Below are 25,666 nucleotides of genomic sequence, written 5' to 3'. Positions count from 1 at the left end.
TCAGCTGTCTTGGGTGATGTTTTTGCTCAGAGCACCTTCTATGTGAGATTTATTAGTGTCTTCTATGAAGACACCATCTGGACTGTATCAAATCCTGGGAGAGCTGGGCTGAACACAGACACATACATTTTGGTTCAAGTTATTTGAGGTATTCCTACCAAGTTGGTGGTCAGATTGGACTTGGTCTCCTCTAGTTTTCAGGAACTGTTGCAACAATGTTTACTGCCCATTGTTGTCTCTCCTGCACCTATTGTACTGCCAATCAGAATCAATATCTTTGTGTAAATTGCTGCTGAGTGATGTATAGGCAGCTCACTTGAAAGTGACCCAATATTCCACATTCAAAACAAATACTACCAAACAATGCCCTGGGAAAGGCATTAGCAGCATAGGTAGTGGTGTATTAACAATAGGAGGACTGGTATCTGGGATACCTCTACCCCTACATTAAATACCAGGATGGTTACAGTGTCATGAAGCATGTGTTTGTGATTGTTTAAACCTCTTACAGATTTGAGCCTTATGCAGTGTGGGTGTTTTGATAAGTTTATCCAAGGTGAAATCATTGCAGTTGCAATTTAAAACTTCTTCCTCTCATGCTTTAAGTTACCACTTCATTCCACATTGTAATAGAAAATGCCTCATTGGCAATGAGAAGATCTCTCACATCTGTGTGATGGCACAATGCATTACAGTTTGCTGCCCCTTCACGTCCTTGTCGAGAAGGTTATCTTTTCAATCTACTAAGGTCATTGCATATCTACTGTGGTGGCTAACTCTTCCTTTTGTTTGTGAGTCATTTTAGATGAGTAAACTGCTATTTCCTTAAATCTTAAGCCTTTTTAAACTTATAAAGCACAGAATTAAGAGTAAGGCATAGTATAAACTTAAGCAGAAATTGTATACTCTGCAATATTATATCTTGTGGTCACACCATCAGATTTTTCTCTTTATCTACTGTGTGATATATCTGGGTAAAATTGAGTTGACCATAGAGCAATATGATAGGTCCATCTTATAACAGGATATTCAATCAAGATTTTGGTTATGAAGTAACATAAAGTGTGATTAACTGAATCATGAGTCCATATACCAGACTGACTGAATCCAGCATTCCTTAGTTTGTAATAAATATGTTATTTATGTAGATCAATAAGCAATATCCATGTAACTGGTCATTCTTATTCCAACATAGATGTGTCCATAATATCTATATGTCATCTGAATTACCATTGAAGAACAATACTGTCAACATCCTACCAGTTTATACATGTCACCATTGTTATGATTCTTTTTGTTTGTATGTGTAGGTATTAACGTAACTGTTACTTACTGTATTTACATGTTGTGAAAACAGGTGGTTACAGAAGATAAGAAAGGATATCAGTGTGGAAAATATCGATGCATCGAAGAGAGAATATGCTGATCATTTACTTTCACAAAACCTTGAGAGTGAATTGGTGTGGTTGAAGTGAGTTTAGTTTTAAGCATGCTTTACTTTGCCTCAAGATACCAGCTTGATTAAAACTTCTAATCTATTTCATTTGTTAGTGTAGTTTTACAGATTAAAGCTACTTGAAAATAAAGTGTCTGCTTAATTGATAATGTACACTTCTTTAATTTTCTCCTATAATAGCAGATTCTAAGGGCCTGGAATGTGAATGAAATTTGTACAAGTACTGAAATGACAAGTAGATAAGTAAAGTGTGCCTCTGCTTTTTAAGTTTAGTACAGAGTAAACTTTCTGCTGTATTAAAATATCATTTCTGAACCAGATTGTTAAGGTGTTTTGTTTTTTAAATTATTAATGTTATTTTATATGTCTTGAACATTGCCATAGTTCTGTTATATGTAAATTTATTGCCATATCTGAGCCATGTTCTACATAGTTTTTCATCTAGTTTTATAAAATTGCTGTAACTCTTTATTATCAGTATGTGTAAAATATATATATTTTTTAAATGGGCACTATTGATAGTGTTGTAAAGTGTAATAAGATGTGTTTGAAGTGAGTACTGTTGGTAGTGTTGTAACCTCTATTAATTAGGTTTGTTTGAAGTGCTATGATATGGGGTAATTAAATTGTTTTGAAGTGCGTTATCATTAGTGGTGTTATAATATAAACAGATCTTTTTGAAGAAAGCATTATTAACTGATTCATAAGAAAAAGGACCTTTTAAATATATGTATATGTGTGTACGTATTTATATATATATTGATAGGTATATTAACATGCTGTGACAAACTTATGGAAGCAAATTCATTGTGTGGTGTTTTTTCTGAGTCTGTGACATTTATGGTGATTTTAAATTAGTATATGACATGAAGAATGCATTGAAAATGTTGTTTTTTATGTCTTATACTCATGGAGATATCACCCTTTTTTAAAAAGTGTTTTTATCACTTTAGAACAGTATTCATGACCAGAAGGTATTAGTTAGAAAGTAAATGTAGGTTAGAATATCTTTTAATGTTGTTTTGGGTTCACAACTTTCTTATCCATGCTAATAAAAAAATAAAAATGACGTGCCTACTATGTATGTATGAAGGTTTTATTAATTGTCGAGGTACCATAACAGGGAGGCTGTATAATTAAATAAACAAACAAAATATAAGTTAGACTTTTGTAAGAAGTTTACCAGACTTTTTCTGTATGCTACAAAGCAATGAGACATTTGATCAGATTTGCTGATCTGTTGGGTACTAGTTCATCAATGTTAGGTGGGTATGTTTTGAAAAGCCTCCATACTGCCACCTAAATTTTTATGATAAGGTTAAATAGGACATCCTTATATATCTTGGCTACACTTTCACATCTAACCCTTGGTGTTGACAAACTGACACAAGCTTATTTTGGCAGTATAGTGCTATCAGTCAGTGCCAGGCTTCTAAATTTGCTGCTGTTAGTGATCAAATATTCTTATGTGTTATATCTCTGATAAATAAGTTCTCCATCTCATTCTGTATTGTTTATAACATTTTTACCTATCTGTACTGTAGTGCTATTCTGATAGTCACTTCTGCTTACCACACAGTTTGGTTTTATGGCTGTTTGTCTCAAAAACTGACAAAAGTTTGTAATTCTATGAGTGGTATTTCTCTAATTGGTGCAAGCTGAAAGTTTGTATTTATCTGTGTGATCTTTCTCTAACTCCATGAATATCTTATCAGCCATACCACAGTCAAGAAATGTATTGATGTTTTTTCAAACCACACTAAACATGACATTTTGGATGCTTACTCCATTTACTTGTAAATTTTCCTGGGTGGAGGTTGGGAGTCACACAAATGTGGAAATGTAGGGTGGTTTATTTCTACTGTAAGGTTATTTTAACAATTGTCTTTTACATCAAAATATTATGGGTGAATTCCTTCCAACAACTGGCTGCAGACAGGGAGAGGAAGTAGGAGTTGAGGTGTTGTGGGTTGAAACACTAGACTCCCAACCCCTAATTTGATCTTCTGTAAGCATTTCCAAGTTAGTTTAACTTTTGTGTTTGGATCTTTAATGTTATAAGTTAATGAATCATGAAAAGGAAAGGCAATGGACAGAGTTTTCTTTTTTGGTTATAATATTGTAACAGATATCTCAGTTTTGGTTTTAAACCAACAGTCATCATTGTTTTATAGTGCTGAGTTGATGTAATTTATAAGATTAAAAGTACCTATTTATTTATACCTACATATATACATACATTAAGATAAAGAAATAATATTTTACTTACACATAAAAATGAGCTACTCACCCCCTTTTTTGTCATTGTTATTTTCAGGCTGTTTCTTCAAAGAGCAGCATCCCCAGTCATTTTTTGTCATAATGATCTACAAGAAGGTGTGTAATTTATCATACCAGCTTCTCACATGAAGAAACAAACCTTAGTTACTTTTAAATATTTAGATAGTAAATAATAAGTGCATGATACAGTGATTTATAGAACTGTAAAAGATTTGATCTTGCAAGTCAGTCATTATAGATGGCTTATGAGTTAGTAAACATTGGTTTTGTGGACAAACTGCTAATGAATGAAATAATTTGATTATCTAGTGACTTATTAATAGAATGAACTTTTATCTTGAAGCTGAAATACGAGGTCTGTTCAAAAAATATGCAGACTGACGTCATAAAACAAAATGTACTTTATTTAGAAGTTAGAGGTCTGGGACCCCTTCAAAGTACTCTCCTCCCCAACGCACACACTTATCCCAACGGTGTTTCCACTTGTTGAAACAGTCCTGGTACGCTTCTTTTGTAATGTCCTCCAGCTCCTTCGTCGCATTTGCCTTAATCTCGGGAATTGTCTCAAATCTTCTTCCTTTCAAGGGTCTTTTAAGTTTGGGGAACAAGAAAAAATCGCAAGGAGCAAGGTCAGGTGAGTAGGGGGGTGGGGAAGAACAGTGATCGAGTGTTTGGCCAAAAACTCACGAGTTCTGAGGGCTGAATTTTGCAGCAACGCGGTGCATCTTCAATTTTTCGGTCAAAATCTGTAACAAGATCCAACTGATATCCCACACTCTTCAGCAAGCTCCCTGACAGTCAGACGTCGATTTGCCCGCACCAGGGTGTTGATTTTGTCGACGTGTGGGTCGTCAGTTGACGTGGAAGGACATCCAGGACGCTCATCATCTTCAATGGACTATCGACCATCCTTAAAACGTTCATGCCACTTGAAACATGCCGTACGCTTCATTGCAACATCTCCGTAAGCCGTGTTAAGCATAGCAAAAGTTTCAGTCGCAGATTTTCCAAGTTTAACACAAAATTTCACAGCAAGTCGTTGCTCCTTCAGGTCATTCATTCTGAAATCCACCAAACGAAAAAATCGCACTTCACTTAAAACCGCGTAGCTAATACACAAATTAAGATATCTGCAATCGGGAAATGGCGTCGTAATCAGCTGATCTGTGCAAACCTAGCGACACCAAGCTGATTCCCCTGGAACCAACTGGAGCCGCGCAATTCAAACTGTCCGCGTATTTTTTTAACAGCCCTTGTAAATCTTGTAAAATGGATTCTCATCACATTTATATATGCAATCTAAATTATTTTATTGAAGACAGCTTTCAACCTATTTTGGGAGAATTTGTTGAGTCAAAAACTAGTTCTAATAAAATAATTTAGGTTGTGTAGTTGATATGGTGTAAACCTTGTTTTTTTAGAATTTCATTTTAGTTTCATATCATTTACTTACAAAAAGATGACTCTTCAAGGTTTTATCAAGAGGTTTCTCTAATCTGCAGTGTAAGTAATATAAGTAAAAATATAATGAATGTGAAAGTTCATTGTTATGGAAAGGTTTCTTGTCAGTATACTTGTACAGTTTAAACATGCTCATTTCTCTATAAGAAAAGTTTTTGTTTTTTATAGACTAGCAAAAGCTTTATTGTACTTTTATAAAGTTGGATCATTAAATTAATTATGCCTGACATAATCTGATGGTTATAAAGCTTGACTTGCAATCTGCGGGTCTTGAGTTTAAATTCTGTCACCAAATAAACTTCCTCTTTCAGCTGTGGGAGTATTATAAAGTGTTGCAAGAAGAGATTGTGATAATACAATCACTGTAACATTTTTTTTCTTCAGGTAATATTCTTTTGCCTGAAAGACGAATCAACAATGAGGATAAAGTTATCTTCATCGATTTTGAATATTGCAGTTACAATTATCGGTAAGATCTGTGCATTTTATTAAATGATATTGTTATTTTAAATGTTTTTTATTATTCTCTTATTATGGACATTGTTTCACATTATTGTTTGATATGTGTATTTGGGACTAACTTGAATTTTCTGGTCTTGTAGGATGTTGTTGATTTTGTATCAGAAATTTATGTATTATAGCAATAATTAATGACTGTCTATTGCATCTGGTTTTATATGCTTGTGTTAATAATACAAAGATGTTTTGATTTTTCCTTAAGAATCGTACAAAATTTGCTAAACATAGGTGTTTTTTTGTAAAGTTAAGGTCAACTAGAAATGCTTGATTTATTAGAACTAAATACTTATGCCATCAAAATATCTAACAGTTCTGTACTTTCTTCAGATGAAGTAACTTTTGATTATTCAATTTTATCCCTAATTTTTTTAAAAGCTATAATATCAATATAATTAAATCTGCAACAAGACTTGAAGCTAATGGCTTGTGTGTTACATAAGTGAGGTGTACTCTGTTCTTTCCTTATTTTTGCATTCATTGACATTGTTTTTTGAATTGTTTAGTACATCTAATTTTATCTTTTTTTAATTTTTTATTATTATTCTTTTATTATGGAAAGTGTTAGCTTTATAAGTGTTTGGGGCTAGCTTGAATTCTCTAGGCTAGCCAAGGCTTGTGGAATATTGCTGGGTTGGTATTTGAAAATGTAACAGTATATTAGCATGTTATAATATTTTTACCTTATTGACAGACAAAGACTGACAGGAAGGTATTTTTATGACATCAGACATTTCACCAGGTTAACTTGGCATTTACATATGTAGATAAGTTATATATTCGTGGTTGTTTTTATCTATTCAGACACACACACCAGGTGACACCAGGACAACCTGTAGAAATGAGATTCATGAAAATAACCTCTGCTTTTTATTGTTTCTCAATAAAGAAAAAGAAATTTATTCTGAAGTTCTATCTAATGTTCAGTGTGTTGGTATATGGAATTAAAAAAACAACCCATAGAAGTTTGTGGATTACCTTAGTAAATTTATATTTTTGATATTCGGGGACAGTTTTTTTTTTAGAAAAAAATTGTTTCTCCTATATAATTTTGAAAATATAAAAACAAAATCTGTGTCTTAACAGCCTAAACATAAGCAATAGTAATCAAAATTATATAAAAAGGCTTGGAAATATGATGATAAAATAGGAAAGAATGAAACAATTGACTGAGTTGTCAAAGTTTTGTTCTGCAGCATGTCATTACACTAAAAATAGGTTATTTTTAAGATAATCAATAAATATTTATGGATACCATGCTTAACATGGTCAGTGGTGTAGTCTGATATAAAAAATAAAAATGAATCAAAGGATTTTACAGAATAGAAAATCTGAAGTGACGTTTCAATAAACAGAATTCTAAGTATTCTTTTATTATTTAATTATTTTTGTAAATATATACTTTTACCTAATAAATAATAAATGATGAAAGTCACGAAATAAAAAGTTAACAGATTGTGCCCACTACTAGTTAGGTCATGTTTGAATAATCTACAACCAAAGATATATTTCATAGTTTTATAAACTGAGAACAGGATTTTACTTAATATTGAAAGGTAGTTAAGGAAACTAACCTTGTTAAGTTTGCAGATTGTTCACAAACTGTATATATCTCTGAAACCTGTTTGATGTCCTTTAGTGTAAATTGCAACTCAGCTGAGGCCCACATCTGAAGGAAAATATGATTTTTAATAGCGACTAGCCAGAGTACATATGAAAGTAATTTTAGAATAAATATATATATATATTAATTGTGGTTTGTTTCTGTGTATTATACAGTAAATTCTTAATTTATCTTTTAATCTCAGGGGTTTTGATATTGCCAATCATTTCCTAGAATGGTGTTATGACTACTCTTTGCCAGAATACCCACACTTTACAGCCAAGATGGAGAACTTTCCCTCCAAGGAGCAACAGGTTTGTCAAGTGGACTTTCTTATTATTTTTGAAACAACAAATTGGTTCAGAGAGAGTAAGGGGAAGTACATTAGTAATTGATAAGAGTTTGGAAGAAAAACTGGCAGTTTATATCTCAGTTTATGAACAAATAAAAGAGATACCTGATTTTTCCTTTAATGCTACTGGACAAAGACAAAGAAATTGCTTCAGACTGTGTACACAATTTGGAACAAACTAATATTACTTTAGTTCATCGAGCACAAGATTATTTCAGACAGTTTTAAAGACTACTTGATTAATTACTACACAGTAAAATATGTTTGAACTGGAGAGTAAGCAGATGATTAGAACTAAATCATTTGTGCTGGGGAGAGACTTAGCATCGTGGATTTTCAGAAGTTAATTTGTGACATATTAGAAAATTATGCACATCCTACAACAAAGATTATCAATCACTGATGTGACTATTGAAATAATAAAGCTAAATAATTGTACGTGTAGGTTGTCCTGGGCTGAGTGAAGCCTAGCAGTTAGCATGTCAAACTTTAGAGCTGAGTTTGCAAAGGTTGAATTCTGATATTAGCAAAAAAAAGGAGTTGTGCTCCATACTTTGGAATCATGAGTGCATTATAAGAATGACAGTGAAATCCATGTGTTCAGTATGATAACTGAGAGTAATTCAAAAGGACAAGTGGTAATGGCTGTGTACCTTTCCTCTTATCTCTATCACTTCAAAACTAGGGGATGTTAACATGTAAAGAAGAACTTTGACATTCTCAGTTATTTTCAGGAATACTGCTAATATCAGTTTATTGATGTATAGGAGAAATATATGGAATGTTTTTTCTCTTCTTAATTGGAACAGAGAAGTAATTAAAGATTTTAAATTTCTGTGTCTGAATAAGATTGTTTGTTTGTTTTAATTAAGCACAGAGCTACACAATAGGCTATCTGTGCTCTGCCCACCATGGGTTTCAAAACCCTGTTTCTAGCAGCATGAGTCCACAGACATGCTGCTATTCCACTGGGACTTGTCTGAATAAGTAGTACATATAATATGAACAAAATTTTTATTGAGAGCAACATATCGATATGAAATTGGTCCAGCTGCCTACAATTAAACATTGTCATAAAAATACAAAAACTTATAGAATTGTTTAAGTAATATGGCCTTTGAGGTTTCATGTATTCCTCTTGGATCTTAAACTGTTAATTAGATAAGTACTAAATGCTTCATAATTAGGGGGGGGGTAAAGTTCTTGAGTTATTCAATTGCTTCAGTACACTTGCTTCTGTGGGTATAACAGGGTAAGGTGTTAAATTAGTTTTTATATTAATCAGTAGCTAAGACTTGTATGTGTACAATTAAAGAAGTATAAACAAAAACTAATAAAGTTTAAATGAAAAAACATAAGTTTAAGCTTGTTCCATTAGGTGGTGCAAGCTGTTGGTATATCTTTTGTGAAATTGTGGTCTTCTGAAACCTCCTATATGTCATAAATAAAGCTAATCCAACAAATGGTAGATGGTTTTCTCTTACTCTAACATTATGTTATTTTCCATTAACACTAACTACAAGTAATGATGAGTTTTCTGTTAAGAAATATTTAAATGTGTGTGTGTATATCTACCTATATATGTAAACTAGGAAAGAAATGTACTATATGTTATCTTTCAGTCATTTTTCTCTACAGATCTATTTTATCCATGAATATTTGAAAAGCCTTAATAAAGATGCTCAGGTTGATGAAGAAATGCAAGATCAGATCCTGAAAGAGGTTCAGATCTTTTCTCTTGCCTCTCATTTCTTTTGGACATTGTGGAGTATTTATAATGGGTATTGTTCTGCCATCAACTTTGGCTATTGGGTAAGTTCAGAATAAAGTCATTATAGTTGAAATCCATGTATAATTTCATCTTTCACACCTGTTTTTCTTCCAGTTACTACTGTTAGTAAGTAATTTTTCTTGTATGTAACTTTTGTAATGTTTTATACATTTGATGTGTATCAACAAATTATGTAATTAATTATAGATGTTCATCAACATTTTGGTTTAAAAGCTAAACAAAACTGAAACCTAAATTTATTTTGATATTTTAAGTGTGACACTTGAGAAGTAGGCTTAATTGATAGTATTTTTGTACTGTTGCATTAATTTCAAGACACCACTTCTGTCTTGGCAGAAAGAAAAGTTTACTTTAATCTTCTACCATTTCTAGAACTCAGAGTTTTGTCACTACAGTTAAGGTTCTTTCTCTACTTCTGTTACTCTATCAACTTAATCAGAGTTCCAAGTTGTATAGATGTAGGAATGTTCAAAGACAGTGATTAAAAACTGTATAGAAGATAAAAATGTAGCTCAAGACAGCTGGTATGTGTACTAAAATGATTTTACGTTCATATTACCATAATGGAAAATAACAGTAGAGTATGTTTGTGATAATACATTTTTGATTGTTGCTCTATCTTTCAAGTAGTCTATACATGTAGAAAAAATGTGTATGTAAAAGTGTGATGTTATTGTTGGTCACAAGAACATTAGTAAATATTTACTTTATTTGAATAATGAACACCTAATGACAGCTATTGAAATGTGGGACTTTTTTTGGTCACAAGAACATGTTGGTAGATAATTACATTATTTGTATAATGAAAACTAAATATTAAGTTCTGCTTCAAAATTGTCATGTTTGAATACATTATTCATAAATAATGAACAAAAATGAATTTGAAGTAAGTGTCTGGATTACAGTAGGTTTTCACATTTTTATAGTTTTTTGTATATAATTTTTAAAATTATCTCTACTTAATCAGTCTTTGAGAATTCCATAAAGGAATGATACAAATATGAGATTTTGATATTATGTACTTGATTTTTCATTGATATAATTCTTGGTTATGTTAATAAAAAACTGTTATTCCTGACAGAGATGTTTAATGTTTCAAGGCAACCAGTCATTGTGTTCTACACAGGACAACATCTGTGTCTCTACATAAAAAATTAGTTGTTACCTTAAACAGAGGCTCAAATTAAATTTTAGAATATTAGTTTCATCAGTACTTAAAGATATTTTAGTCTTCTGTGATGTGTAAGTTTTCATGTTATTTCTTGTTATGCTGGGATTCACTGATAGACAGTTATCAATAAGAATAAAAGAACACATATTAATATAATGTAAAATGTGATATAGCTGACAGAATGTAACATTGTGACTGTGGTGGTGAACTTTACTGTAGTAAGTAGGGCTGAGAATGAACTGCAGTTATGGACTCATGAGAATCTATTTATCACATGTGTGATGATGTTGGCCTTAAATCAACAGCATATCTTCTTCTCTAGCTGTTTAATTTATTCTTGTCTAACTGATAGAAACCATAGATCAGTGGTTACTTACAATATGCAAAACCAGATTAATGTCAGTTCAGTCAACCACATGAGTTTCTATCAAACAAGCTTTAGAACTAGACTTTATACAGAGGGCATTTTATCAGCTTAAATGGTAGATTTGTTATATCAGTAGCAGATTGTTATCAGTGTTCTCCAAAGAAACCTTGCAAAAGACCAGTTTAAAAAAATTGTAATTAGAAAAATTAACCTTTGTCAGAAACCTTGCTATTGCTGTCTTCATCAGTGACGTTAAAACAATTAAAAAAAACTTTGAATCCAAGAAGTCAAGCTACCAATATTATTAAAGGAAAATACTAGTGAAAGATAGGAGTTTAATAGATAGTTTATCAACAGTAAAATTATTATTCAACATGAAATATACAGTGAATGTGAAAAGTACAGTGGAATGGTTTGAAACCTTTGTTACTAATGTAAGGTTTCTATTCCAAAGATAAAAGTTGTTGATTGATACAGATTCTGAGTATATATTAATCTTAATCAAACTTCAGAACATGGTTAATGTTTAGTTACATTTGTAAATGATAACTACTCATTTAGTAGGCTTCTCAAGTAAATGGTACAAATTCCAAATCATCCTCTAAATTTCTTGTTATCAGTTAAGTCAATTCAACCTAAATATTGATCTCAAAGTGAACTTTAATTTCCATACTATAAGTTTTAATATGTTTGTGTTTCTTCATGAAATGTTTCAAACTTTCTGTAAGCATTAGAAATCTTTTATTCACAAAAATTCAACATTTTTAATGAAATATTTTTTACTAATTTTTCTCAATGAAAATTAGAGCCAGAATTGACTGTTCTGACTGCACGATGATTTTCATGTTAAGATTAAAAATACTTTTCTTCTTCTGAAAATTGACAAATTTCAATTGGATATTGTTTAGAACTTCCTAAATAAATTTCAAACTTTTTTTTCAGTAAAATTGTACAATTTTATCTGTTATTTTTTCTATTCTAACTCTATACAGGATTTATCAAATTGATCAACCTCATAACCAACATAAAAAAATAATAATAATCTAAGTTACTCTTTTTAACTTTCTAGAACACCTTCAAATTGTAACAGGAAAACTAAACTTGTTTACCTTAAATAGCTTAAAACTAGTAATAGTATACATCTATTTCTACTTCAGTTTTATTGTTTTATTAATCTCTGAACCCTGTCTAAATAACAATCCCACAAAACAAGTTGTGAATCACTTGTTGAACATATAGCTTATGTTTCTGTTTTTAGTTATGTAATGCACAAGCTGCTCATGAATGTAACTCGTGAACTTTTTTATTCTTTTTCTTACCTTAGCTAATCTGTTAAGCTTCTAATTTTTAAATTTTAGTTAATTTTATAATGATAAATAATGAATACATATGAAAAACAAGAAATATAATACTTAACTGGGCCTTTTTTTACTGTTAACTATCATTGGAAATTTACTTTTTTATAATAATGGTAACACATTGCATTAAATAATTTGTATTTAATTATATAATGCATATAAGAACACAGAATAGTGACAAGTAAAAATCAGACAATGTTATATAACTGTATTAATTTTTCTGACTTTCTAATTATGCAATAAAAGCCATTGAAAATTCAGCCAAGCTTACTGATGCGCTCTCTGTGGGAATACAGTTTGAATTGAAAGCAAAATAGACAATTACTTGTATGCAGAATAATGTAATGTAGTACATTATTTGATAGGTGAAAACATTGGCTTTCATATGGTAGGTTTCTATTGGTTATAAATAGTATAATATTAAATGTCATACAGAACTAATGGTAATTTGTAAAGGAAAAGATGTAACAGATGGGTGGGACAAGAGTGGTATAGTTTTCTATTTTATAGCTGTGTAACTAAGTAAGATTAAAGTATTATAATGAGTAATTTACATTAAATTACATACTTTTTGGAGAGGTGGTAAATAAATTACAGAAGATTGAAGACCTAGAGAGTAAATGTCACAATTCTCATACAAGGGGAGATTGGAAATTTTTAAAACTATTCTCTTATAAAATTAAGAACTTAAATTCACATAATATTAAAATTTGGTTTAACTATGTCTTTATGCTAAGTTTATTCATATATCATGATAATAAAGTAGTTTAATTAAATTTTGAATGTGACTTTATATTGTCTTGGCCCACCTGTCTGTAGTGAGAGAGTTAACATCAAAGTGTATGTAGTCATTATACATTGACTATATTATTATACCTGAAGCTGTCTTCCTTGTAAGCACTCATTAAACCAATTTAGCTCAACCACACCAGTTTTCAAGTCATCTACTTACTTTCCAGCAAGAAAACATTCACTGTTGACTTTACCCAAAACCAAAAATGAACTGTTACATTATCAGATATCTTTACTGTACAGTGTTCTATTTGGAAAACATTCTCTCTCAACTCTACCCATTACTGGAAAGTTACTGTGAAGATATCTGATTATTCCATATCAACTCTGCCCATAACTTTTCAGAAAGTAACTGTTACATAATCAGATATCTTTACTATATAGTGTTCTGTTTAGAAAACATTCGTTGTCAACTCTGCCCATAACCAGGAAAGAACTACCACAAATTGGGTGTAATATATGATGCTGGAGCTTTGACTTCAGTTTATTTAATCAATTTCCTGAAGTTTATGGATGTAATATTGTAAAAAAATATTTTGTACAAGAAGTTTTTATACAAAAAAAGAGCCTAGTTTTGACTGTTTACTGTGGTTAATGAAACCATAGAAAATCATCAGGTTATTATAGGCTGAGAAAGGTACTGCTTATTTGAGGCATTATGGGATATTTCTTGAAATGGTCCTATGTAAGTTTTCAGAATATTGTTACATTAGTGTCTGTTAAGTAAGAAATCATCAGGTACAGGAAAATGGATATTACTGAATAAGATCTTGCTTGTTTAGTGACTTCGATAGGACAACGTGCATGAGCTTAATCCTTTCCAGCCCCTATCTTTTGAGGGCAAATTACACAAGTTTTAAATATTTCTCTCTAATCTTTCTATCATACCACTTACAAAATAAAACTATTATTAAATGGGTAGTTTTAGGACTGTTTTATTGAATATTTTATTAGCTTTTGTTTGGAATGAAATGTTAAAGAAATCCAAACTTCTAACTGTGTTGTAGCTTCTTGATAGGAAATATGTTAATTGATTTTTAGTATATAGCATATGATTTTTCTTTTACTATACATCAGCTTTGTTATCTTATTTACATAAACTGTTTATTCTTTAACAATTGTGATTGCTGAATATATATATGTATATAATAGTTTTGTAACTTCTAAGTATTTTGTATCTTTTATAGTATTTATTTGCTATCCATGGAAGTTTTGCAGAACTTTGAACAAAATGAGAAATTTACCAAACATACTCCTTGGATTGTTATTTATTTTTTGGCTTTTACTCAGATGCTGCTTCAACACAATTCTTTTAAAACAGTATTGAATTTGGTATAGATATATTTTAATAATGTTATTACTTGTAAAGTGTAATTCTTCATGATTCATTATTTCTTTGTATGTTATTTCAGGAGGTAACAATTGCTTTCACGTAGTATCATAAACGTATTGAACAGAACTCCTTAAAGCTGCAGTACAAACCATCAGAAAATCCACCTTTAATATATGTTGTTGACTGTGATGGTTCATAGTTTGTTTTTTCTGTCTTTCAGGAGTATGGCTGTAAAAGACTAGAAGCTTATTTAACTCTGAAGTCAAAGCTGCTGACACGACCATTGAAGAGGAAACATTCAGATGAATGAAAAAACATCACAGTTGCACAGGAAGTGTGGAAAATTGTTGTGTGACCAAAAATGAAACCTATAAATGTGCACTGATAGAGGGTGTTAGCTTTTGGAGTAGTTCTAAACATATTTTGTTTTTATTGTTTCCAGAATAACAATGATAATGTCAATGATATTTACATACATATCAGAAGCTTACAGAGCAGATTAGCTTTAATGATAAAAAAAAATAATAATTAGGGTTATGGCTAGAGAGGCACATTTTTAATTCTGTAAATGTGTACAGAATTAACTCATCAATGATAAAAACATGTATTGTTCTTAATTCAGTAATGTCATTAGAAATTGTATATCATCTTATTTTTCTGTTAATTTTCAAGTGACCATTATCATATATATGATAATAACTGCCAGTTGATAGGTTAAATAATTTTTTTAATAAAATTAAGCAAAATTTAATTATTTATTATAAACCTTCAACTTTACCATTGAAGTAAGATGTTGTTTTTCATGTAATATTTGTAAACATATTTGGTTGAAAAAATATTACTGTAGCAAACTTTTTTGGTAAAAAAATGGAATCACAACTTTTTTGGTGGGTAAGAGATTAATCAGGTTACTTCTGTTAAAAAATAAACTAGTGTAAAAATTGTTAATTTTTGTAAAACTCTTTGTTCCAGGGACAACCAGACAGGGGTGATGTAAAACATGCTACATCTTAGTGTATGTATCATACATACTTTTTGTCATATAAACTTCTGTACAGTCAATATCCTGATAATGATATGAATTGTGTATAATCTACTTTACTTTTGTGAGATTCTGCAGTTGCATTGAGGTATATTATCTGTTTGATGTGTAGGTAGTTTAGATTGAAGAAAAACTGATATGGATTTTCAATAATTTTTAGCTAGTTGTATGAACTTTTAATATCATGAAAGTGATGAGAGACATTAATATAATTAATTCTTGCTGCAATATGTTTAGATGAAATGTTGTTTGTAGTCTAAATGTCTTCATCAGTATGAGTAATGACCTTCTGTGGGCCCTTATTTTAAAACACTGTACACAGACAAATCTGTATTCATGTCAGATCTTTGCACTCAAAGTTGCAATTCTTTGGTGCACTGTTGCTCTTTGTGCATCTCACCAACTTCCCAACTGGTTGTGGAGCTGGTTTGAGCTTTGATGTTTCACACACCATTGGTGCTGTGTGAGGACATGGGTCTGATCCCAGATGAAGGCTTGCAAGTGGGCATGAAAAATCTCTTTATGCAATGCTACATTTGTTGTTGGAAAATGCTTGCTGTCTGCCTGGTATTTATAGAACAGATATTATTGAAGCTGTTTCAAGTCCTCCATAACAACTCCTGGGTGCCAGTATGCTTGATACAAAACTAGCAAGTGCATCTTCATTTACTGGACTGACATAATCTGTGTTACCCAATACTTTAACACTTTGGCTCCCACATGACCCACTGGTGAGTCATGCTCTATTTTTCTTTTAAAGGGCCACTTATTGGCTGGGATACAATGGTAAATGTACACTCTTTCTAAAAAAAGTAATTGTAAAATGACTAGTGGCATCCTGGAAAGTATGAGCAAAATAGGCTTGGGAGCCAATGTGTTAAAGGCATTTATAGTGCCCTCATCTTTATTAAAAAGTTTGAGCAAAGTTATTTTGCCCTTGTCTACAAATTGTCCAGTGATGTTGCTGCCTGTAAAGGCATGGAACTCCAGCAAAACTTTAGCTTTGTCTACTCCTAATAAGCTGTAGATTGGCTGTGCTTGATTCTTACAAACTATCAGGCACACATTCACATTGGAAACTAGCTTGTGAAAGTTTAAAATCACGTGTAGAAAGATGACTGTTTCAGATAAGAAAACAAAGTTCTGAGGCATATGAAGATTGACACATAGGGCATGCCATATCATCGGAGTGTCAGTCACTTCATCATTATTAATGTTCATGGGTTCCTCATCAGGACTGTAGTATGTATTTCCAACTGCTGATGGATTAACTTTCACCATCTTTCTGAATGAAAGGACAGATTTATCAACAAAATAGTCAGCAAACTCTTGCTTAGTTTTCTCATAATATGGCAACTTCTCTCCTAGTGTCACTGCTGACGTTTGTGTGGTCAACCACTCTCTGTGTAAGCCCTTTTTTTTTTTCATCTGTTGTATTTTGGTTTGAGAGAATCTAGTTTGTAATTCTTCAATGCTAGGTGCACTTAATTGTAATCCTGGGTCCAATGCATTATTTGAGAATAAAATAGTATAGGGCATTTTTATTTGAAGTTAACAGCCATTCATCAACATGGGCTTGATGTTTTTAAGAACTAATGTTATCAGTTTTATGCCAAAATTTTTATTTTAGTGATATGGATCATAAATAACCTTTTTTTTTTTAAGTATGTGTTTATATTGTCAATACTGTTATACTTAGTTATCTACCAGAACAGTTACCACAAACATAACTGTTAATAACTATAAAACGTTTGTTTTTTGTTTTTTCATAATTCTGTAATAAAATTAATAGAAATAATATGCATGTAATAAGAACCATCCAGAAAAAAACATTGCACCTTTGGTGCCATTGCGTATAAATTGATGACACCAGCAAATACAGAACAAATGCTTAACAAAAATAGAAACATTATTTATTTATTCATTAGCCATAAGATGTATATGAATCAGCCAATACATTTAATTAACAAGGAATTCCTGTAGAGTTGAACAAACAACATAATTGGATCTTTTTCTTGATGTTTATCTCTACTTTTTTTTACAGTTGGTCCTCAAATACCTTTAGAATAGACCAATTTAAAACTTACTTTTAGTACTGAACTGCTTAGTAATAATCTATTAATTTACAAATTTTATACAAAAGAAATATGCTTTCATGTTTTTTGGTTGAGGTTTTATCTAAAACATTTATTTTTTATAATTTACTTGTATGTAATTAGTATTTCTTTAAGTCACACTTTCCTTCATATTTTTATAATTTCTTTTAAAAATTTTGCATTGTTTTTATTGAAAGATAACTACCTCAGGACAAAGTTATAATAATATTAAGCACTATTTCCATATGTATATTTCATATGAAAAAGAATAATAATCCCATAGCTTTTTATATTGCTACCAAACTTATTAAGAATGAAACTATAGTAATCTTAAAGCTTGATTTTTTTAATGTAGGATTTCTTAAAATATTTCTTAGTAATAGAGGTTTTAAAAACACATTTTACTTTCTCTTTTGTCTCTTTAGTAAACTGGTGACAGTTTCATTTATGTAGTTGATTAATCATGGTATGCTTATCATGGATTAGCATAAAAAAATCACATTTCTCTTGAACTCTCCATTCATCACAAATAACAATTCATTTTATGGAAAATGTTTAATTACATAAAGATTTATAACTCAAAATCTGATAAATCACTAGACATAATTGTCCTAAGTGAGTTTGAAACTCTGTAAATACTATTAAACAAAACTTCAATAAAACAACAGTAGTTCAATTTTTGTCCAAATTTTTTCTAAATTATAATTTTATTTTCTAGCCTTTGTACTAAAGGTTTTATTAACACCTAACATTACTATTATACTTTTAACTTATTTTGCTCTTTTATCACAAAAGCTTTATTTGTCATGCAGCTTTTATTTAATTTCTAATTAGGTACCTATAAAATTAGGAATTGAAGCAGTAAGTTATAAGTTGTTAATCATATTTTTGTAATGAAATTTTTATGAGCCTTGTGTTTTGAGCAACCCTATAATTTTTGCTCATATAGCTTGTTTTAAAATTTTTAAAAATTGTTGTTAAGGATATTTTGAACATGGATTCAATTAACATTTTAAGGATTAATGCATTAATTTACTTAATAATATTTTTGTATTGTGTCATTGATAATTTTACTCATGGTAAACCTGAAGAGGTAATGGGTTAATATAGATATATTTTATTATTAATAGCCACATCTTTTAATTCTATTAATAATCATTGTTAATTTGATAAGTAAATATTTTAGTATGTTGTTTTGTTAATTATATACAAAATAGTATTTTATTAACAGCTACAAAGGTAGCTCATTAATAGAAAATAATTTTTATATATGACAGTACTTGGACCACTGTGTTTTTATAAATAGTGACTTATTCCAAACATTTCTATTTGTCTGTTTTTGAATTTAGAACTGGGAAATAGATATTTAAAAGTTATTTACAGCCATTACTTTTAAATGTAACTGTGAACATTATATACACATTAGAACCACTAATTTTATATGGAAGACAAATAATCTTTTATTATTCTTTTATCTAAATATGAAAATGCAATTTTTATTTTCAAATTTAATATAAAAGATTGTGACAGTTAAGTAGAAAAAAATGTATATCGTACATTTGCTCATTTTCCCCATTAAAGAAAATCCAAGGTAATTGTAAAATAATTTGGACATAATCATTTATGTTGATGTAATTTATACTTTACAAGATTCATGAATTTCACTCCATCACAGTGAAAATTGGGAACTTATTTCTAGAGACTATTGTACAAAATAGAAATATGATGCTGGAAAAATCATGGGGTTATTTTTTCTTCTAATGATAAAAGTGAAATCTATTGCTATAGAGGTCATAGTTTTCCTTTTTTTCTTCCAATGAGAAATAGGAATCTATCAGTAGAGGAGATGTGCAAGCTATTTTTATTGTAGGAAGATAGGAACATTGTGTTGGTGATATCTGTATGTTGTTTTTACACCTGTGCAATATATATATATAATTTTATTAAATTACAGCTTTTACAATAAGAAATATTAGTTGTCTTCTCATATACTGATAATTTTAATTATAATGAACCTGAAAAGGTAATAGGGAAATATAGATATACTTTGTGAATAATTTTAATTGCTATAAAAGTTGTAAACCTGTGATAATATAACACTTGATTAGTCAGTAAACTCAAAAAATAACTATAAAATACATATCTGTTTCTAGAGGTGTCAGTGGGACAGTTTTATATTACAGTATAAAACAGATATCTGTTGTTACAGGAAAAAATTATTTTTCTCCCACTGACAAATAGAAATCTGGTGCCAAAGAAATCATATGGTTATTTGTTTTACCATTTTTAGCTATTTTGTAAAATCAAATGTACTTTTGTTTATATCATAGAAAACCAATACTGCGTAATCTCAAGATATTGAAATTTGCATAAATATTGATTTTTCACAGAATTTATTTCCTTTTAAATATTTTTAAAAAATAATATAAATTATCACCATTCAAGTAAAATATTTCAGATCATTTCCATTTCAAAAAGAATGAATGTGATGTAAATTACTATATATCATAGTACTATGCTTGCTACCAGCAAGATAATCCTGTTCATACACTCATTTCCTGAAACCCAAAATTAGAATATCATTCCCTACAACATGACATCCCTTCATTTTGTTCCAGTGGTAACTTAATAAAATTCAACCATATTAATGGTACCACCAGGTAGGGATATAATTAATATTTTGGGCTCTTTCAAGTGTTAAAAACTTTAACTGGCTATTCTTAAACCAAATTGTGATTCATTTGTAAAACTGACTAGTAAAATAAGTTAACACTACGAGTGGTGGTATACATACCTGGTAACCTAATTCTTTAATCAGTTGAATAAGCAAACTAATGGGTTAAAATCCTAACTTAATCTGTTTTAAGTCCTTAAGAGTGATTTGAAATTTCCTGACCAACCTACCTACCTTCAAGAAATTTCCTGTTTTCTTCCAGAGGTTTTAAACTTGTGTAAATTTACAAATATTAGAACAATATTAGCTTAATTTTCACCCTTACACCTGAATCAAAAGCTTTATTGATATGCCCATTATAAATGCTTATAAAATGCCTGGAGATATAAAAAATGTTAAGTATGAGCGTTAAATGCGTATGTTACCAAACAAAATATTTACCTTTTATTTTATTGTGATCAAGTATGTTATAATAAATTTCAAAATTTTCTTCATCAAATTATATGTACTGTTCAGTAAGGAGAAAAAACATTACAATTGAATTTATCATTTGACACTAATGGGAAAAAAGTGTCAACCAGATGCCAAATCAAGACTTTTTTTCTGAAGTTCCACAAAGTGTTGCCAAGTAATAATAATTCTGTTGACTTGAGAACATTTAAGGTGCACAGTGGGCACCTCAATAGTTTATTTATTTTCATCTACAAGTTATCTAGATATTTGCATTTACTTTTATAGACTTTGATGTAATCACATTTATTTCATATCTTAAAGAGAGATGTATTAACATTCTTCCAAATTAAAATTTTGAAGTTTTACTGTTACTGTTTTCAAATTAACAAAACTGTATAATTAATATCAGTATATACTTATTACATACTTTAAATGTTGTCAAGTAGCCAAAACAATCATGATTAATGAATGTTTGTATGTTTAATGTAGAATGATATTTTAGCCTTATCTATGGTTTAAGTAATTTGAATTTCTAATTTCTGTTAATAGTGGCTTACCCACTCTTTTACTCAAGTTAGAGATTTTCATATTAGTCATTAACATATTATTTTTGGATTATATAGCAAATGCCTGTTGAATTACTTATTAGGGTCTTGGAGATTGTTTATAAAGTATCATTTATACAAGAAAAACTTATTAAAAACACTTATAAGTTGCATCGGTGTAATTTTGTGTTTTAAATTATTTACTGCTTGTCAATTATTCATACTGGTAATTTTTATACTGATTAAAACTAAATAAGCTTAATGAAAGATACAATAATTGTAATATTTTTTCAATGCTTAAGACTAGAAGTTAACTCAAAAACTAGTAAAATAGTTTCATTTAAGTTTACTTAATAATTATAAGTATTTTATTATAAGTTACAGCTTTTGCAGTAAGGAAGAATATTTTAAAAATAGGTATGATATTTCAAACATTGGTGCAATCATTCTCAAGTGCTTAAGAAAGATTGTGTTAGTAAAACATTTTGTTCCCTTTTTAAACATATTCTTCTTTACTGTAAAAGCTCTATCTTGTAATAAAACTATACTAAAAAAATTTGTTTAAAGAAATGAAAATGTGAGGTTTTTAAACAGTAGTGGAATCAGGTCAGAGGATTTATTTGAATACTTGAATAGTCTGTTTGAAGTAAAACAACACTGCAGATCACCATAACACAATAAAAGTAATAAATGCAATCCAAAAATTAAAGAAAAGTATCTGTCCTTGTTTAGAAACTTTTAAAGAATTCATTTCTTAGAAGCTCTCTTGTTGTTTTTTTCCTAATTAACATTACTTTGCAATTTTTACTAACCCCATTTATTTGAGAACTTATTAAATCAATACAAACTGTACTGTAGAATAAATGACATGCACAAAAACACCTGGCTAAGTATAGTTAGACATCAGAATTTAGTCATCTGATCAGCATTGTTTTTTACAAACCACACTACATGTCAAGCACCTTCTAATGGGGAAGTTCATGGGAATGTTTACAGTTTGTCTTCTTTGAGCACTTTCATTAAAATTGACTTTAAGACATAAAATATTTACAATATATGAAATCTTTTCTTTACAATAATCATATCTGGCAGGTAAATATCTTGCTATGGTTGCATAAATAAATGAATGCTTTTTATGACCCAGCATTTATATAGCCCATTGTGCCTAAAAAACCGACAAAAAAAAATTAGGCTTTTTGCACTATACTCACTGCATGTATTGAACCTTTCATTTTAGTATCATAAGCTTACTGCTAAGCTATCAGAGGGTCCCCTTATTTTGAAATTTAAAACATTATAGATTTAGAGCACTTGTAATTTGGTTAGTAACCATTTGATCGGATTACTCGTGTGTGTGGTTGCCAAGATTATAATTTCAAAGGACTAACTTCATTGCCATTTCAAAGTGCAAAACTAAAAAAACATTAAACAAAAACTATTTGTCTTAATATTTCAAACTTCAAAACTGAATATTTAAATGATCTTCCAAGATTATTTTCTATTACATATATTCACAATTTTTTATTGCTGTGAAATATTTAGTGCTTTTTAATTCATTTTATGATAGTATCAAGAGATAGACTAGTGTGACCCACTTTTATATATTTGCATTGCATAATTTATGTTTTGATCTGCTGCCTGTCTTAAGATATTTATGAAATAATTAATAGATTTTCCAAGAGAAAAAAATATTGTTCATTTCTTTCATATCACACATTAATGTTGAACAACTGTTATACTAAAAAATATTTTTATAACCCTCATTTATGTTGTGCTTTATAGTAGTAAAGTGTGATATAAAATGTTAACCTAACTGGGTATAGCAGGTGACTTTATTGAAAAGTACTGCCTTAACAAAAGAAATATTTGTGCATGTGCATATAAATACATTTATAAACATACATCTGAAAAGGAGAGTAATTGTTCCCTTGAGAGTTCTGGTGAGAGACTTGAAGCATGGACCAAGTATAAGGGAATATATACTATTGACTTCAACTCCTTGTACGACCACCAAGAGTAAGAAACATTTTCTTGCTTTAAACCAAGATGTGTACAACATTTCTTTGTCTGTAACTTAAAGCACATTCCAAGTTTAACCTTACATCTTTAATGTACAAGATGTGAGTATTCTTTTATACATACATTATTTTGTGGTGCAAGTTTGTCATTTAATGATACTTATAAAGAATAGTCCCACTGATTCAGTGTAATGAGATTACATTAGTAGCAGTAGTAGTAGTGTTATAAAATATCTGTGTAAATTGTTAGTTGATTATTTAAAAGTATTGCCTCATTAAAATGTCTACTCAGATAGTGACATATGTAATGTGAGAAAACCAAAAGGGTTAACATGTTATCTATTATAAATAAAGTTTAGTTTTCTGTGCTATTTTAAATGTTTATTGCCAACTTATTTTTAGTTAAGTTAACAATCACTAAGTCTGGGTTATATATGTATAGATCTTCTAAATGTTGTGTAAAAAATTCAGTCCATCTCTCAGTTGAATTAAACGTATTTTACGTAACACCGATGCAGATCCTACAGAACACAAGATCTTTAACATTGAAGTAAAAGATCTGTGACAAACATTTACATATATATAAAACCATAAATTTTTGAGCCATAAACAAAACACATTTACATGAAACAAAATATGCTGCATATTTTTAAAAATGATTCCAGGGTACAAGTTACAACATGGGATTATAAAATGTATCCTAGGTTTTGGAGGCAACTAAACAAGTAGGACCCATATTGTAGTGGTGATACACCATCTATCACTTAACCTCCAATTTGCTAGTCTCACATGAGAAAATCAGAAATTAGGAAAGCGAGATGTGGGTGCTCAAGCTCAGAGTTTGGATACTTATTGATTAATCTCTCAAGACTCAGAGATCTAGTACATTCAGAAACACTAATTTTGACTATTAGATTTTTCTTCAGTTGTCACATTAATTAAACTTATTCTTAACAAAAAATGAGAAATCAGAATGGCAATATTTTGATTCCGAGGATAATTGGAAACACTAATTTTTAAGTTTATTTTTGCAATATCAGCCACTCCAGTCTAATTTTTATTATTTTAACCAACATTAATTGATGTAATCATATTGATCATCTAGCTGTAATGTTTGAATGACTAAAAAACTGGTCCTGTGTCACAGATCCAAACCTTAAAACAATTATAAAGTTACTTTTATAGCTCAAAAGTAACGTTTGATGCACCACTTTACATATGAAAGGTTAATCTACATAATCATTAATAAACAGTTTTAGATTTTGTTGAAAATTCCATTTCAAACTTTTCACTCAATCGAGTATCACAATACTATTCAAATTGAGGCATAATTGAGTATTTTATGATAAAGCCTAAAAAGTAAGAACGTGTCACATACAGAAGTTTAGTATATTAAACTAGAATAATTCTTTAATGGCTTTGCATCATAGTTTCCACTGTAAAATGTTCTGTTCTAAGACTAATGTCCAAGTCACACCACTTATCCCTATAGCCTTTCACAGTAAACATTTTAACAGCCTGATCACAGAGAAATCACAGAAGCAGCAACAAGTAACTTCACTGTTGTATCTTCTGTAGAATACCATTAATACCAGTTTCACTTCCCAGCTGCTTGAAGTATGCAAGAGTTAAATAGGAATTATGAATGGTAGCTTTATTTTGGTGAAATCATTCCATGTAGGTTTTATTTTCCAGATAGAGATTATTGGTTATGTTGGGTACTACTACACAAAACACATGTACAGCATTTACAAATGATCTTTGCATTCACAGATTCTTATCTGTCAGAAGATGCTGCATTGTGCTTGGTACAGCTGGGGTATGACTTGTTGCAATTCTCTTACCTGCTGGTCCTGATTTTCCAAGCTGATCCATTCCTTTGTTTTCCAAAAACCATTAAAAACAAAAATTAACACCCTGAAAATGATAAAATCCCAATTTTAATGTTTATGATGTAAATGTATGAATAATTTGCCACAGACTACCTACAAAATGCTAAAATAGAGTTCTGAAATATCTCTTCTGTGGGGTTTCAATTTAATATACTTAACACTTTGTATATTTTCCTTGGTAATGAATCAAGTTAATTTAGATCAGCACTATCCTGTGAATCACATGCAAATCACAGGATGTAACACTAAATCTCCCGAGTATCATATGTAATACACAGCTATATTTACTTAACATGTAGCTGATGCTTGTGAACATGGCAGTAGGAACTGTTTGGTTTAGTTGAATATAAAAAAAATTAGGAGAGAACTTAATATAAGCATCATGTCACACTTAAAGCACATGTAAATGATAAGGCTGTTACTTTCACTTAAAAGAAAACAAACCTGGTATTTTCAGTTGCTAAA

At 30.1% G+C, this 25,666-nt stretch overlaps 1 protein-coding gene across 6 annotated transcripts in view; it reads left to right on the top strand.

Moving 5' to 3' along the window:
• LOC143237773 (choline kinase alpha-like) overlaps positions 1-23,680 on the top strand; it is a 60,981-nt gene extending 37,301 nt beyond the window's left edge. For all 6 annotated transcript variants that reach the window (XM_076477351.1, XM_076477349.1, XM_076477350.1 and 3 more), the window contains 6 exons: positions 1,358-1,471; positions 3,774-3,832; positions 5,582-5,666; positions 7,522-7,630; positions 9,307-9,480; positions 14,702-23,680. In XM_076477351.1, coding sequence (XP_076333466.1) covers positions 1,358-1,471; positions 3,774-3,832; positions 5,582-5,666; positions 7,522-7,630; positions 9,307-9,480; positions 14,702-14,791 — 631 coding nt within the window. In that variant the 3' untranslated portion in view covers positions 14,792-23,680. The remainder of the gene's footprint in view (positions 1-1,357; positions 1,472-3,773; positions 3,833-5,581; positions 5,667-7,521; positions 7,631-9,306; positions 9,481-14,701) is intronic.
• The last annotated feature ends 1,986 nt before the right edge of the window (positions 23,681-25,666 follow it).

Source organism: Tachypleus tridentatus, chromosome 13 (assembly GCF_004210375.1).
Source record: "Tachypleus tridentatus isolate NWPU-2018 chromosome 13, ASM421037v1, whole genome shotgun sequence".
NCBI lineage: Eukaryota > Metazoa > Arthropoda > Merostomata > Xiphosura > Limulidae > Tachypleus > Tachypleus tridentatus.
The sequence above is the reverse complement of the archived record's forward strand: the minus strand, read 5'-3'. Positions and strand labels throughout refer to the sequence as shown.